Genomic DNA, 14743 nt, shown 5'->3' with positions numbered 1-14743 from the left:
CATCTCAAAAGCTAAAAAAAATACTTGAACTATGACCCCAAATCCCAGAGGAGTTGAAAAGAAAGCTTTATGGGTAATGGCCTAGTCAAAGTACAGTTGAGAATCTGTGGCCAGGCTTCTTCACTGAAGAGACACACCCCAAATGACTTCAGCAGACTCCAAGGGACTGAATACAAATGTATTTTATTTGTAAAATTTGATTTAAACTTTTCAATTTTGCACCAACTTGTGTTGATCCATACATTAAATTTTAAAGAAAACAGGGTGAAGGGGATGGGGGCTGCATTTGAATCCTTACAACTAGACTCTAGATAGTTTTACCTCTCGCTTTAATCGTTCAGTGCTCCGACCCGCTGCCTCACAGCGGACAGATCTTAATGCTGTCGGAGCTGGATGAGAACTGCCCCAGGGCAAAGTCCAGACCCACCCCGACCCCGCACCCCACTCCGAACGTCGCATAAATGGGCTGGGTGAAGTTAGCCCTGAAGCTGTGGAGGTGCATCATGTTGTCCGCCACGCTGTAGAACGACAGCATCCCCGCCGACAGGTCGGCGTAGACGCCCAGGCGGGGCGAGTAGGTGACGGGGATGTCCCTCTTCTCGTTGGCGTGCATGGCCGAGCAGCAGGTGTCGGACAGCTCCAACGTCCAGGACTGGGCGTTGTAGCCGAGGCCAGACCGGGCGTCATTGCCTTTCCTACTCAGCGAGCCGTAGGCCACACCAACTGAAGAGCCCCGCCCCCTCCACTCCACCTCCCAGTAGGAGCGCTGGGCCTGCAGTGGGCTCTGGCACATCACCTGGGTCCAGCCGTCGAAGCGCTGGGGCGTGTCGGCGTACGGCTGCGTCGGACCCTGCAGGGTCGCCTTGGTGTTGCCTTCGGAGAGTACCAAGCGCTTGTGAGCTGTGTAGGGGTCAAGGGTCAGGATCACAGAATCTAGAAGAGAGTTCACCAATTAAAGAGAAATACTTTAAAAGCATTATTATGCGTTTACAGGCGTGTGGTGGCATTTTATATCACAAGAACAGTTATTATAAAAATGCTATAAATATCAAATATAAAACTGGGCCTGTCTCTAAGAAACGTCTGCTCTTTCGGCCTTCAGGAAGTGGTCGCAACATGGCTCCTCTATTAACCAGTGTTTCACTGAGAAGATGTTACGCCTGGTGTTTGCTAATTGCTGCTGGCTAGTCTGAAGGAGCCGAGTGTGGGAGGAGCTACATCTCAAAGGCGGGGCTGGATCCAACCAGGAGTTTTGCATAGCTGAATAGTTTCCATGGAGACTAATGGATTTATCAAACATATATGAAAGAATCAATGGAAAATTCCAGCTATGTTTTTGATGATGTAAAGCTCAAAAAAGAAGATTTTACATAATACTGCCCCTTTAAACAAAATGTAGCTTCATATCTTTCACTCACACTGGAGAAACTCCTCTCTGGATCTCGGTTCTGGTGCCTGGATGGTGTCGAGGTTGATTTCTCTCACTGGAAAAATTAGCAGTATGTCAATGAGTGAGCAGATCTTACAGTTTAGTTATTATTGCAACACATAGTATCAGATATATTAATAGATATATTATAATAAAGAGGTAACGGTGTTGCTCACATGCAGGAAAAGCTGGAGCTTGAGTCATGGCGTTCGGCAGAGGCGTGTCCAAGAACAGACCTGGGTTAACTGTCCAATGAGAAGCCACGATTAAACCTCTAAACTATGAGAAGTTTACCAGGGATGAAGAGCAGCCATCTTACTCTCTGTTGGTGTTTCTAACAGATCCGCCATCCCGCCTGTTGGACCAAAGAATTAAAAATGAAAACTTCTCCCTTGTGTTCAGCTTTAACCAAACTAACTGTTTTGTTTTCTGAAATGAGCAGATTGATCAAACACTGATGGGGGAAGCGTTCGGGTCTTACCAGGGTTTCCTCCTGCGGCTGCGATGTTATTAACCGGGGTGGCCTGGTTGGCGCCTCGTCGGTGTGAGCGAAACAGGCTGGTGATCGACGCCATCCTGCTGAACGCTGCATAAAAACAGAGGAATGTTTACTTACTCTTTATAGCTGCTGCAATGTTCAACTTCTGCCACATGGTGGCGACAAAATGCAACAATATGATTATACCGCCAGATGAAGCAGGAGCTGGAGAAGGAGCAGGAACTGGAGTGGGAGTCGGAGTGGCTGGGATTGGAGTCGGAGTCATAGCTGCAGGAGGGGCAACCGGGTTTTGACTAGACCTGCTCCAGAGAGACGGGCCCCCTCTGCGGCTGGGGGTGGGGCTGGGGTTAGATTCTCGTTCTGTTGGGATGGAGATATGCATGTTTCCACAGCTTTGAACTTTTAGTCTATGATGTTAGGATTATATGTGAAAGGCAGAAAGTAGTGAAGAAGTTTGAAGGGGAAGAAAAATTAGTTTGTTTTTTAAATAAAAATTTGAAAAGATGTTTCTAGCTGAAGCTCCATGAACATAATTTCTAAAGGGGATGTACACTCCAAATCAAGTTATGTTACCTTCAATTGCTATAAAAATACTTTGTATATTTATATATTTATATATATACATAAAATGACTTAAAAGAAATTTGACTTTGTAGCTTAATGCCTTGAAATTGGGCCTCTGTGCCTCTGAAGCTCCTGCTCTTTCTGCCTTCAGGAAGTCATCACAACATTTCTCTTTTATTAACCATTTAAAAACGTTTGTCATTTTTTGTCTGAAGGAGCTGAGTGGAGGAGTTGTGGGGGAGGGATGAAAACACTCCAGGTATGTTTTTGATGAGGAAATTTAACATAATAAATTAGATATAGGTTTGGACTAGGCCATTCTTTGCATGTATTAATGGTTTCAGTCCCGTTTGAGCACGTCATGACCTCCAGCTGGAAGTGAGGAGATTTTTAAACCCCAGCCGGCGCCCGCTTACCGGCCTCTCTCTCCTCTCGTCTCTGTCTGTTCCCCATTCTGGGTGAGTTTGTGCTTCCTCTGTCTGCAACCATTTTGAAAACATGTTAATGCGTTTCTGCTGACGGCATGAAATTCAAAAGCATTCTTTTTAAAATCTCACCTCGAGGTGCGTCCCTGCTCCTCACGTCGGCACCTCTGAGTGCTGTTGGACATAAGAACCGCTCACCACCATGTTTGACTGAAATCCTTTCAAATTAAGGTTCTTAAAAGCGTGACGTACCTGGTCCTTGTCGGTCTGTACTTCGGACATCCAGTGTAATGGTTGAAGTCGGGGTACGGTTGTCGGTGTTTTTACTCAGCCCAGAAAACACTGGAAAGCGGAGAAAAAACACCCGTCAGGTTTATGAAAATATTTTCTGAAGAGTTCATTAGAAGTCAGAAGAAAACTCACAATCACGAATCCCTTTTTTCCCTCCCAACCGGCTGGCTGAAAAAGATCAGAAACCGTCACTGTTAGGTTAAAAAAAAGCTAAAAATGTTCTGTGATGGCAAAAAGATCAACGCTCTTTACTTACAGTTTCCCAAAGTGAACAGTTTGGTTTCATTGACTGAAAGAGACCAGATGAAACGGTTATGACTTGAAAGAAAAGGACAAACCTGCACTGCAAAAACAAAATCTTACCAAGTATGTTTGATCCAGTTTTTAGTCCACTTGAAGTAAGACAAAACTAACTTACAAGTAACTTTTCAGCAAGAATTATGAGCTTGTTTCCTTAATATTGGTATAAAAAAGTACTTATTCCACTGGCAGATTATTTAATTTATAACATTTTTTCCACATTATAAGTTAGAAAATCTGGAATGTTAAGGCATTGTTTACTTAAAACAAGCTCAAACTTCTTGCTGAAAAGTTAATTGTGTCTTATTTCAAGTCTAAGATATTTGCAGTAGAAATGGACAAAAACATTTGCTATTTTTTTGGTGGAGAGGTTCTTCTGACAGACCTTGCTTGTTGATCTTCCCCAGCTCCTGATTGCACAGATCCTCCACTCGGTCCCTAAGGGCCAGCACTGCTTCTCGAATGGGTTCAAAGGTCGCACTGTGATTGACTTGCACGGCCGGCAGGTCGCCGCATTCCAGGGGACTGCTCATGGTGTCGCACGTCTGAGGATAAGTAAACGGCTTTAGAGGAAGTCTGACGACAATCAACACTAATGGAAATGTTTTCTCTCATGTTAAGAAACTTCAAGACCAAATTCACAATAAATGCCATCTCAAGGCACTTTACAAAGAAAACTATTTAAATTTAATCAAACATATATTCAAAATTATTCTAGTTATGAAGCCTTGGCAAAAGTTCAATCTGGAAGGCTCTTTAGCCTCACCTGCCTCATCATTCAGCGCCTCTTTTTCTAGTTGAAATTTATTGGCGGTTGGCAAGAAACATTAGGTAAGCATTAACGCCACATTCAGCGCCTCCTCTTCACCCTGGACCTATCAACAGTGGATCAAGCCTCGCTTCAGCCAATCATCGTTCGAGCTCCAGTTGAAAATGACCTCTCGGCCACGGCCTCCTCCACTTACCAGCTGCGATTGTTTGGAACGCACTCTCCATGTCCGACTTCAAGTCAGATTCCCCTCCCGGCTCTCCGGCTGCCTCCCTCCAGGTTCCAGCCGGCCCTACCTTCCCTCCCATCCGCCGCAGCGCTCGCCTCGCTTCACGCCCGGATCCCTCGTCTCCTGCTTCCATCCTCAGGTTGAAAGGCATCTCCCTTATCCCTGGCCTCCGTTCTCCACAAATCGCTTCTCTGGCCAGCTTCCTGTCTTCCCAGGACTCTTCTCCGCCCCTCCTTCCTCCCACTCCCCCGCATCCTCAGGTTAGTGAGAAGAGAACCCGCAAGTCCGTTGCTCCGCCACCCAAGCGACACAGAAGCCGACCCTCCTCCTCCCAGTCGGCTCAGCACGTTCAAGGTCCTTCTCTTCATCCCACCCCGGTCCTTACCCCTCATGCTCCGGATCCATCCCAGGGAATTCCCGGTCCTTCCTCGGACCTTTGCTCCCCTCCTCCCCCTAGTTCTCCCTTTCCCTCGGCGCAGACACATGCCCTCGCTTCTACGCTCACCGCTTCAGTGGACTCTCTTCAGCGCCCCATCACCTCGCTTTCTGCTCTCCTGCTCCAAAACACTGCCGGCTTCCCCTCCACGTCATCAGCTCCCACCACTGCCGCTTTCATCACTCAACACGGCCTCCAACCTCCCTCCAACGGGCGAAGTTTTCACCCTTGCCCGTCCTGCCCCCCCTATCGGTAAGCCTATCTCTCCTCTTTCGCCCTCATCCTTCATTCAATCAGCTTATTAGTTTTTCTCCTGCCCCCCTTCCCTTTGATATCAGGCTCCACATATACGCCCGTTTATTCTAATGTCTCTCCCGGCTCCGTTCAAAGGTACTTCAGGGGCAGTACGTAAATTTGGCTTCCATTCTTCTGCCTTCCTCCGAAGATGACCAGGGCGTCTCTTCATCAGAACAATTCACGGCCATTCTAAAATCTTCTGATCCCCGCCTCTCCAAGGACCTTTCTGTAGGCCAATTTGTAGCCGCCTTCAGTATTTACAGGGACGTTATTTGTTCCGTTTACCCCGACCGTCGAGTGGAACTAGATGCTTATCTTGCTCTCATTGCCGACCTCCACATTCAATACGGCAGGTCGCTATTTTATCAATACCATAAAGCCTTTGCCACCAAAGCAGCCGCAGTTCTCTCCCATTCTGGGCAGAGTCTCAATTGGTCCATTCTAGATATGGAAATCCTCATAATGCTTATCCAAGCAGTCGCTTGCCATCTATGCGGCACCTCTGGTCACCAAAGCACTTTCTGCCCATCTCTCCCCTTCAAATCCAGCTCCGACGCCGCCACTCCTCCGCACTCTTAGTCTCGCCCCTCAGATCGCCACGGGAGGAGAGTTCAGGTATTTAATAAGATGCCTATTTGTAATAACTTTAATGAAAAAGTTTGTTCATGCCCTTCTTGCGCTTTCCTTCATTTGTGTAGCCTCTGCAGAGAAGCTCATCTGAAGTCAGTCTGCCCCTGCCGCCCATTTCCCAACAGAAACAGTCAAGGTTTCAAGAATTAGTTTTCTGTCACCTCTCCACTCCTATCATTGTCCCTGTATTAGCATCCTTTCTTCAATCCCACCCCAATCACTCTTTTGTTAATTTCCTCATCTCCGGTCTCTCTCAGGGCTTTCTGATTGGCGTTCCTCAGTTCCCCGTTTCCTCCCTCACTATTCCCAACCTTCAATCCGCGATTCACGAACTGGCAGTCGTCTCTCAGCTTCTTCAGAAAGAAGTGTCCAAGGTTATGTTATCGGCCCTTTCAGATCTCCCCAATTTCCCCTTTACCGTATCAACCCCCCCCAGAATCGCTACTCGTAAATATTCAGGAAAAAAAACACCTGATCTTAGACCTATTCGCCCCTCACTCCAGTCCTCATTCTAGCTTTAATAGTCTTATCCCAAAGCCGCCTTTTTCTCTTTTCTACGCCACGGTCGACCATGCTATTTCGCTCATTAAAACCACTGGATGGGGTGCCTGGTTGGCTAAAGCCGATATTACAGAAGCGTTTAAAATCATGCCCGTGCATCCTTCCCAGTGGCACCTGCTGGGAGCCAGATGGGACGCTAAATATTATTTTTTCGTACGCCTCACGTTCGGATGCAGGAGCAGCCCTCATCTTTTCAACACATTGTCAGAAGCTCTCTGCTGGATCCTCAATGTTTTTAGACTCCCCTCCGTGCTGCATCTCCTCGATTTCCTGCTCATCGATTCGCCCCCCTCCTCCCCTAGCTCAATATCGTCTTCAATTCCAGATCTTCCGTAATCTCTGCCCGTCAGCCAACCCTTTCCCAACTCTAGTGCCTTCCCAAGAGAGCCTCCCTCTGGATTAGTTCCCCTGTCTCTCCTCTGTTGCAGTCCGCCAGATCCCATATTAAGAATGGCCTAGCTCCCTCCACTTTTAAATCCTATTCTTTCGCCTGGTCCAAGTTCGTCAAATCCTGCTCCTTTCACAGGGTCTCCCCGTTGCCCGTTTCTGTTAGCACTGTCCTGGCTTTTGTCACTTACTGCTTCGAAAACCTCCAATTTAAGCCTTCCAACATTCGTAGCCTCCTAGTTGGCGTCAATTTCTTCTCACAGCTTCACCAGCCCGTCCCTTCTCAAAGCCTTTTCTCTAACCACGCTGTGAAGCTACTTTTGAGGGGTATAAATAAATGGCAACCTACCCTCCCAGATAAGCACACTCCTATTACTCTCCTTATCTTAAATCTCTCCTTTCAAGCTTGTTTCTTTTAGCTTTCTACGGCCTCCTTAGCCTGGGCAAATTCACCACCCCTGATAACCCTTTCGTCCCTTCTAGGGATCTGGCAGTCTCCGACCTCAAGTTTCACCCTGATTTTTACAGCTTATCCCTCAACATTCCAAGGCTAAAGGCGCGTGTACTATCGCCGTAGCTCGTATCAACGACCCGTTCTGTCCCTTTTGTGCTATGTTCAAGTTTGGTCTTTCAAGATGCAAGTTAAACCCATCTGGGCCCCTGTTCATCACTCCCGAGGGCTACCCCATGTCCACCACCTGGTTCATTAAGCACCTGATGCTGCCGCCCAGTCAGTTCTCAGGTCACTCCTTTAGAATAGGGGCTGCCACGTCTGTAGCTGCACAGAGCATTCCCGCAACAACCCTTCAACAGCTTGGACGGTGGTCCTCCTCAGCAGTTACTGCATATATTCGTCCAGACCTCGCCTCTGTATTCGCAGCTCAACGTTCTCTCAGTGCCTAGGTAAGCACTGCACATTAACTGGCTTTGATCCACCAGCTACCTCTCATCCAACGCCTTTCGACGTCCCTTGTTGGCCCCCATCTATCCTACTCCTTATTGTTCTTAGGTAACCTCTTCCTCACATCTCCTGTCTGTCACTTCTCCGTTTCGTCACCTCCTATACTAAAAAAAAAAAGATTAAAAAAATTTTCTTCCTGCATGTATCTCTCCTACCCGGGTTCGGCCCCAGCCTCAGCCTCACTTTGGGGGATTACATTCCTATGCAGCATCAGGAATGTTTATCAAGCTCATCGAAGTTCCAGCTCGACATCCCCGGCCGGGTCCTAAATGCCAAAGGACTTTAATGTTTGTCACTAAACTTTCTTTAATCGCTTTCTTTCTCTGAGTCTCTCCAGATTGAAGTCTAACTGTACTGTATGCTCAATTATCAAACTAGTTTAAAATGTTTTTACCTATGGAACCACAGCAGGTTGCGTCATATCAGTGTTATATTTTAATAATCAATATGTTTCATCACATGTTCTTAGATCATATTGCGTTGAAATTTTTGCATTAACTAAGGGAAAAAAATATGATTTTCACATAATGTTATCACACTGTTAGAATGTCATGTCAGCTCTGCTCTACTGTTAGCATTTTATTATAAAATCATCTTAAATTTGTCGTATTAATCTGTGCATTTGTGGTTTTCTTTTTGTGTGTGTCCCATTTTATTTTTCTAATATATTTGTTTTTTTCCCCTCATAAAAATGATAGCAAATGATCAGAGAATATTTCTGCTTTTTAAGTTGTAACTGATTGAAAAAATAAAACTAAAGAAAGAATCAGAGTCAGCTGACTTGGAAATATTTGCGTAAACCGCATCTGGAAAGGTTCTGACCCGCTACAGACACCTCTCTTCATGACTGATCCGTACCTGCAGGTAGTAGATGTTGTCCGCGCAGTCCGCCAGGTCCTTCATTTCCGTGTCCCTCTTCCTCCGCTCCCTGATCTCGGCCTCCAGGTTGTCGGCAACCTCCTGGGCCTGGTTCATCTTCCCAAGGCTGGCCTGGTCCAGCACCTCCTCCAGCAGCTCCTGCAGACGCTCCACGGAGCGCAGCAGCTCACCCATAATATTCTCCGTCTCGTCGTGCACCCTGTCCGCAGAGCGCTGTTGCCAAGATTGGAGACCCACTCACCAATTAGCTCTCGTTTTATCCAGACAGTAAAATGTGGTAATTAAATGTTGAATTATGGTAAATTGATGGTGGATCAACCAAACAACGTTGAAAAGGTGTTTAAGTGGATTCAATATCTGTCTAACCACATTTCAACGTTGGGTACTTGTTCATTCTGGATACTAAATTTATTTTGCAGTTCCACCAACCTTCACTCCTTCCATCATCTTCTTCATATCCTTCAGCTCCTGCTCCCTGCGTTTCAGCTTCTGCTGGTTGTCTGCTTGGATGTCTGACAGCAGCTTCTGCACAGGGATGAAACAGTGTGAAAAACAGGATGAGCCGAAGGAAGCGGCTGGGTACAGTAGTGGCTAGGAGGAGCGGTGTAATGGGACAGGAATGCTGTTAGGAATGCATTCAGCCTGGCTTTAGTTATTACCCAACAAAAGGTGCAGAGGAAGGACACGTCAGGCAGAAAGCCGTTAGATACAACAATAAGCGCCTCGCAGGAGGGTGGATTCTGGAGTTTTACTCCCACAATGACTTGTAAAAGTATTAATATACCTTGAAGTTTTAACATCGTGACCTTCGTTGTGTTTATTGAGACAGACCAACAAAAAGTTGTACAAAGTGTTGAAGAAAAGAGAGCATGATGACAATGAAAGGAGTTAAAGTTCAGATTTTAGTCATCTGCAAGATGAGATCAGTACTGAACCTTTTGGGCCACGTCCAAAATGCTAGAACATTAGCATCGTACTGTTGGGATGTTTCTCTTTAGCAGGAACAAGGAAGCTGGTCAGAGTTGATGTGAAGATTGATAAAGCTAAATAAGGGACAGTACAGGAAGAAAACCTGTTGGAGGACATTGAAGACTTGAGTCTTTGTCTGAGGTTCACCTTCAACTAAACAGCCAATACAGCCAAAGCTCTAGGTTCAGATCAAACTATGTTGAGTTAGAATGGCCTAGTTTAACTGGGAATCAGTGGCAAGACTTCATCCAATGTCACGAAGCTTGAGCTATTCTGCAAGGGAAATTGTATTGACTCAAGACACTACTTTATGTTGGTCTCTCACAAAATGCCCTTAAGGTCTTTGGTTGCAACTTGACAAAATGTGAAAAATACAGAGTTTGAGAGTAGTTTCCCTCAGAAATGTTTTTTTTTACACACCTGTCTCTCCTGCCGCTCAGCCTTGGTGGACACACACTCGTGGTCTTTGTGCTGATTGCTGGTGCACAGCCAGCAGACAAACATCTTGCACTGGCGACAGAAGAACTCCTGCAGGTACTTGTGCTGGGTGCAGATCTTTTCCGCCAGATTGCTGGTCGGTGGGATGAGCTCATGCTGCTTGAGAGACTTCTTGGTCTGGTGAGGCTTCAGGTGGGTCTCGCAGAAGGAGCTCATGCATGCCAAGCAGCTCTTCACGGCGGCACGCTGCTCCCCTTTGCACATGTCGCACAGAACGGCTCCGGTGGACAGCCTGGACTTGGATCTAGAGGACAACCCACGAGCGCTTCGGATAGAGTCTCGAACTTCTGATGTGAGGGCCCCTTTGCGGAGCTGCTCCACAGCCTCGGCCAGCATGGTGTTTCTGGACAAGGGCGGCTTGGGGCAGAAGGTCTGGCGGCACTGGGGGCAGCTGTAAATCCCTTTGGGGTCATCCTTGCTCCAGAAGTCTCTGATGCAGGCCATGCAGTAGCTGTGTCCACAGGGTATGGTGACCGGATCATTGGGGAGATCAAGACACACGGGGCAGTTGAACTGCTCCTCCGTCCACAGCTTCCCACTCATTGTGATTTGACCAAATAGGAAGAAAGCCCAGAGATGTTTAGCTGAGAGTCCTCAAGATGAAAGGTTGTGCGCAGTCCAGATTCTCAGGAGGAAAATGTTGAGTCTCAGGTGAGAGAAAGCAAAAAGAAGATGGGTGGGGCCAGACTCACCAGGCAGGTCTAGCTGGGGAAACGGGTGTCGGCAGAAAACTGCTGAATGAACAGAAGGTAAAGGTGCGAGTGTCTGGTCATTGTCCTGTTCATGTGATGCAGGACTACAGGAAACATTCTGATTTAGGTTTCTTTCCTGGTCACATGAGTGAAGATTCAGATAGTAGAGATATAATTAGGGAGAGTTAAAAGGAAAAAGTCTTGGCTCTTCAAACAGTGAATCACTAAAAGAGCAGTTACTTTAAGGAAAATCACAGCAACACCCTAAAGAATGGTAAAATGAGTCAGTCATGCTGGTTTGGCTGCTGAAGTATTCATTCCCTTAATTTACTTAGGTTTTTTTTTATTTTTTTTATCACAACTGTTTCAGAAAATCCAATAAAGTACATACAAAGATGCTAATATTAACTTCTTGCTGTGTGTAGCAAGTTAATGATGGATCAGAGTTAGCAAATAATCATAGCCTGTAGGCTGTCAGTTTGTGTCCTTTAGCTCAAGCAAGCTTAGGTTATATAACACAACAATGATCTAAAACTCCACCTCTGAATATATCTGTGAAATAAAAAGTTACAAATTAAAATCTAGGATTTTAGCCTAGTCGAAGTCTAGGGTTATATTTATTACTGTAAATGCGTAATGACAATTTGTTGTTGTTGGGTAGAGTAACTAGTTAGAATCATATGTTTTTATTTAGTACTGCTAACATTTGGGGTCAGTGGCTAGGCTAATCCTAGTTAGCCTAGCCTAGCTAATGGTAGCATAAGCTAGGCTAGGCTAACGCCAGTTAGCCCTTGTGTTTTCATCACCATGCCACAGCTAACATTTTAAATTACTCTGAAGCAGAAGCACTTCTAAGCTAGCAGAAAACTAGCTACCAGCTAATCCAGGGTTTATTTCATTTTATTTTCAGAAATAAAAGCCTTACCATGAAACAGCTTTATTATGAATCTTGTACAATTTAATTCTGGAAACCAAATCAGTCTCATTAACCTAATTTATGCAAAATGATTCAGAATTACATTTTCTTTCAAGTAATGTTTGAATATTATGAGAGAATTAAATTTTTCCTCACAATTTGTAGTGATTTTTGACACCAGAATCATAAACCTTTGAGTAATGAGAGCTGTGTTGTTTTGTTATTTGACATAAAAACGTTTTTTTAGCATAAAAACATAATGAACAAACAATCTACAAGTGCCATGTAGTGCTCTGTTCCTGTGGGAGAAAACTCAACCCGTTTGTGCAACACTTGGCTTTATCAAATCCTAAATCCCACAATGGTGTCACTTTATTTTGCTTAATCACAGTAATGTTTGTCAGAGCAGGTTTTGCATTTTTATTATAATGAAGTGTAGGTGAAGTGTTTACATTTTCAATGTTGCATTACCATAAAAAAATGTTTCAAGGCCTGCGGTTGCTGTAGATAAGAGGTTTTGGATTATCTACTACCAAATGCTGTGAATAGAGATCTGTTTGAATTGGTCAGCTAAAAGAAACTAGACGAAGGAGATGACATCATGTGTGACAACAAGATCACAGTAAAACAGAGATGCACCAATATTATGAAGAAAAGACAAAATTGTTCACTAATATTAACAGTTAGCATTGGCTTTTCCAACAGGCCGGATCAAAAAGAGCAAGTGTGATCGTTCCGGTTTTGTGACTGATGGAGTAAGACGTGTTGGAGGGAGCTCCTGCAAATTGTTTTTTCTATAAGGTGCATTTGAGCTTTTTCGTGTACTTTGCCTGTCCTCTAAATTTTATAACGACTCTAATACAGCTCAGGATGCCTCTAAAGCCCAAAAATACGAACAACTCGACAACTACGGCGACGAGGCCTGATCTCCCGCCCGAATCCCCGTCTCGGCTTGCCGAGACCGATCCACCGCGGGGCTCGGCTAGTAGGCGACCGCCTTCGGAAGAAACTTATACATCTCAGAACGTATATTCCCCGGACTTTAATGTTGAGCTCTTCAATGCACTTCGTGAAGAGATGGTGGGCATTTTCAAGACTGAATTGGAGACGGCGTTGACTAACAATCTGACCCAGATTAAGTCGGAGCTGCACGGCGTGAAGACCGAGCTAAGTGCTAGCATTGCGGCTATCAGGTCGGAGGTGGATGCATTAAGGGTGACTGTCGCAGACATGGATGGACCGCTGTCTTCATGCACTGATGATGTGGTCTCACTCGAGAGCAGGTCCTCGCTCATGACAGTAAATGTGAGGACTTGGAGTCAAGATCTCGGCGTAATAACATTAGAATCATAGGACTACCGGAGGAGCGTAACCCAGTCAGCGAAGACACTAAAGATGCCTTCGGCCTGGAGAAGGAGCCGGTTGTGGACCGGGTGCACCGATCTCTACAGGCCAAGGCGAAAGTTGTGTGAAACTGACACCCCACCCACGTCAAAAAAATCCAGCTTATAGTCTGAATGGTTAGTGCTCCGTTTGTGCCGTTAAAAGTTTCGTTTGTGCAGTTTTGGTTTCGGAGATATTAAAAATTATTTTTTAGGTCATCCAGAGTTCATCATCCCCCTTTATTGCTCCAAACAAACCAAAGTGGGCTACTTCGTTAGTGCTCCGTTTGTGCAACTTTCGTTTTTGAGATATTAAAAGCTATAATTTTGGCCGATGACGTCATCAGCCGCCCCCATTTTGCTCCAAACACCAAAATTTTTTGCTTTACCGCTGTTAAGTCGCCTCCAACAACTGCTATGTAGTGTGAACCACAATGTCAACCAAGGATTATATTATACAAATTACTAAACCTGATTTTACTTTATTTGGTGCTTTCAGAGTTTAAGATTCAGTCGATCACATTCACCCATTACGGTGAATTTTACTATAACTGTATTGATTATGCCACAACTTATACTGTAGTCCCTTTTCTACAAAAATATACAACCTCAATTGCATTAAAAACGACACCGAAAACAAGACTTACGTGACAGGAATGTGCTGGAAGACAACCAACGAAGAACTAAAACAGAAAGTACAGCCTGCAGCAGGTGAAATTAATTGTCCCCTAATTGGGTGAATGTGATCGGCTGCCCGGTGAGCTGCCCCGTCCCATAATAGCTCGTTTACATTATTACGCGGACTGCGCCGATATTTTACGACGTGCCAGAGCCCAGTAGCGGGTAAAAGTTGGAAGTGATAGCTTTTACCTCTATGATCGCTAGGCGCCACCTTCTCTGTAACTGGAAATCGACTAGAGCTCCATCCAGCACAATGTGGATAAATGAGGTCATGTCCTTTTTGAAAGTTGAGAAAATTAGATATACAAAAACTGGAAACTTGAGCAAATTCTACTCTAAATGGCAACCATTTATTGAGTTTGTTGCTTCAATGTAGAAATGTAACACCCCCCCCCTCGCCGCACACCCAGCTTTCCTTCTTTCCCTTTATTTTTCTTTTCTTTTCAGAGGTGTACATGTGTGTTTAGGTATATATATATATATATATATATATATATATATATATATATATATATATATATATGCATGTGTATGTGTTTTTACTATTAGTTTTATTTCTCTGTTTTACTATTGGAGGTGTTCTGTGTGTGTTCTTTGTTCCTGAAAATATGCATCTTAAAGTCAATGATGTAAACAGTTTGTTTACACAAAACTGGAATATGTAAACACCTTTGTTCCATATGCAAAAATATCAATAAACATATGAATAAAAAAAAGAGCAAGTCTGAAATCATCCAGTCATTAATAAGCGTCAATCAAATTGAAAATCTACCAATTTCTGCCATCTGGCAATTTCTCTGTCAACTTATCTTCTTGTGTATTCTCTTGAGAATCAAAGCATGGTGCTGGAGGTGTGATGATATGGGATTCCTTGCAGTTTAAAACCTCAAGAAAGTAAAGCAATGCTCTAAAGCTGATAAAATCGGATAGTAAACAACCACCGAGAGT

At 44.7% G+C, this 14743-nt stretch overlaps 1 protein-coding gene across 5 annotated transcripts; it reads right to left on the bottom strand.

Moving 5' to 3' along the window:
• Positions 1-164: 164 nt before the first annotated feature.
• Positions 165-14193, bottom strand: trim25l (tripartite motif containing 25, like). 5 transcript variants are annotated; one of them, XM_007577706.2, is made up of 17 exons: positions 13762-13939; positions 10817-10952; positions 10047-10575; positions 9087-9182; positions 8637-8870; positions 3894-4053; positions 3465-3497; positions 3341-3376; positions 3170-3259; positions 3050-3091; positions 2909-2971; positions 2115-2288; positions 1911-2015; positions 1749-1784; positions 1606-1674; positions 1419-1484; positions 165-933 (listed from the first exon to the last, which is right to left on the bottom strand). In XM_007577706.2, exons 3-17 carry the CDS (start codon positions 10566-10568, stop codon positions 359-361), a joined length of 2301 nt encoding a protein of 766 aa, XP_007577768.1. In that variant the 5' UTR covers positions 10569-10575; positions 10817-10952; positions 13762-13939; the 3' UTR covers positions 165-358. The 5 variants fall into 5 exon arrangements, with proteins under 5 accessions (XP_007577768.1, XP_007577764.1, XP_007577766.1 ...); XM_007577702.2 differs by having other exon boundaries at positions 10047-10952; positions 13762-14193; XM_007577704.2 differs by having other exon boundaries at positions 10047-10858; positions 13762-14193.
• Between the last annotated feature and the right edge of the window lie 550 nt (positions 14194-14743).

This window comes from Poecilia formosa, unplaced genomic scaffold, assembly GCF_000485575.1.
Source record: "Poecilia formosa unplaced genomic scaffold, Poecilia_formosa-5.1.2 Scaffold451, whole genome shotgun sequence".
In the NCBI taxonomy this organism is placed as follows: domain Eukaryota; kingdom Metazoa; phylum Chordata; class Actinopteri; order Cyprinodontiformes; family Poeciliidae; genus Poecilia; species Poecilia formosa.
Note: the sequence above shows the minus strand (reverse complement) of the source record. Positions and strands in the feature narration are given on the sequence as shown.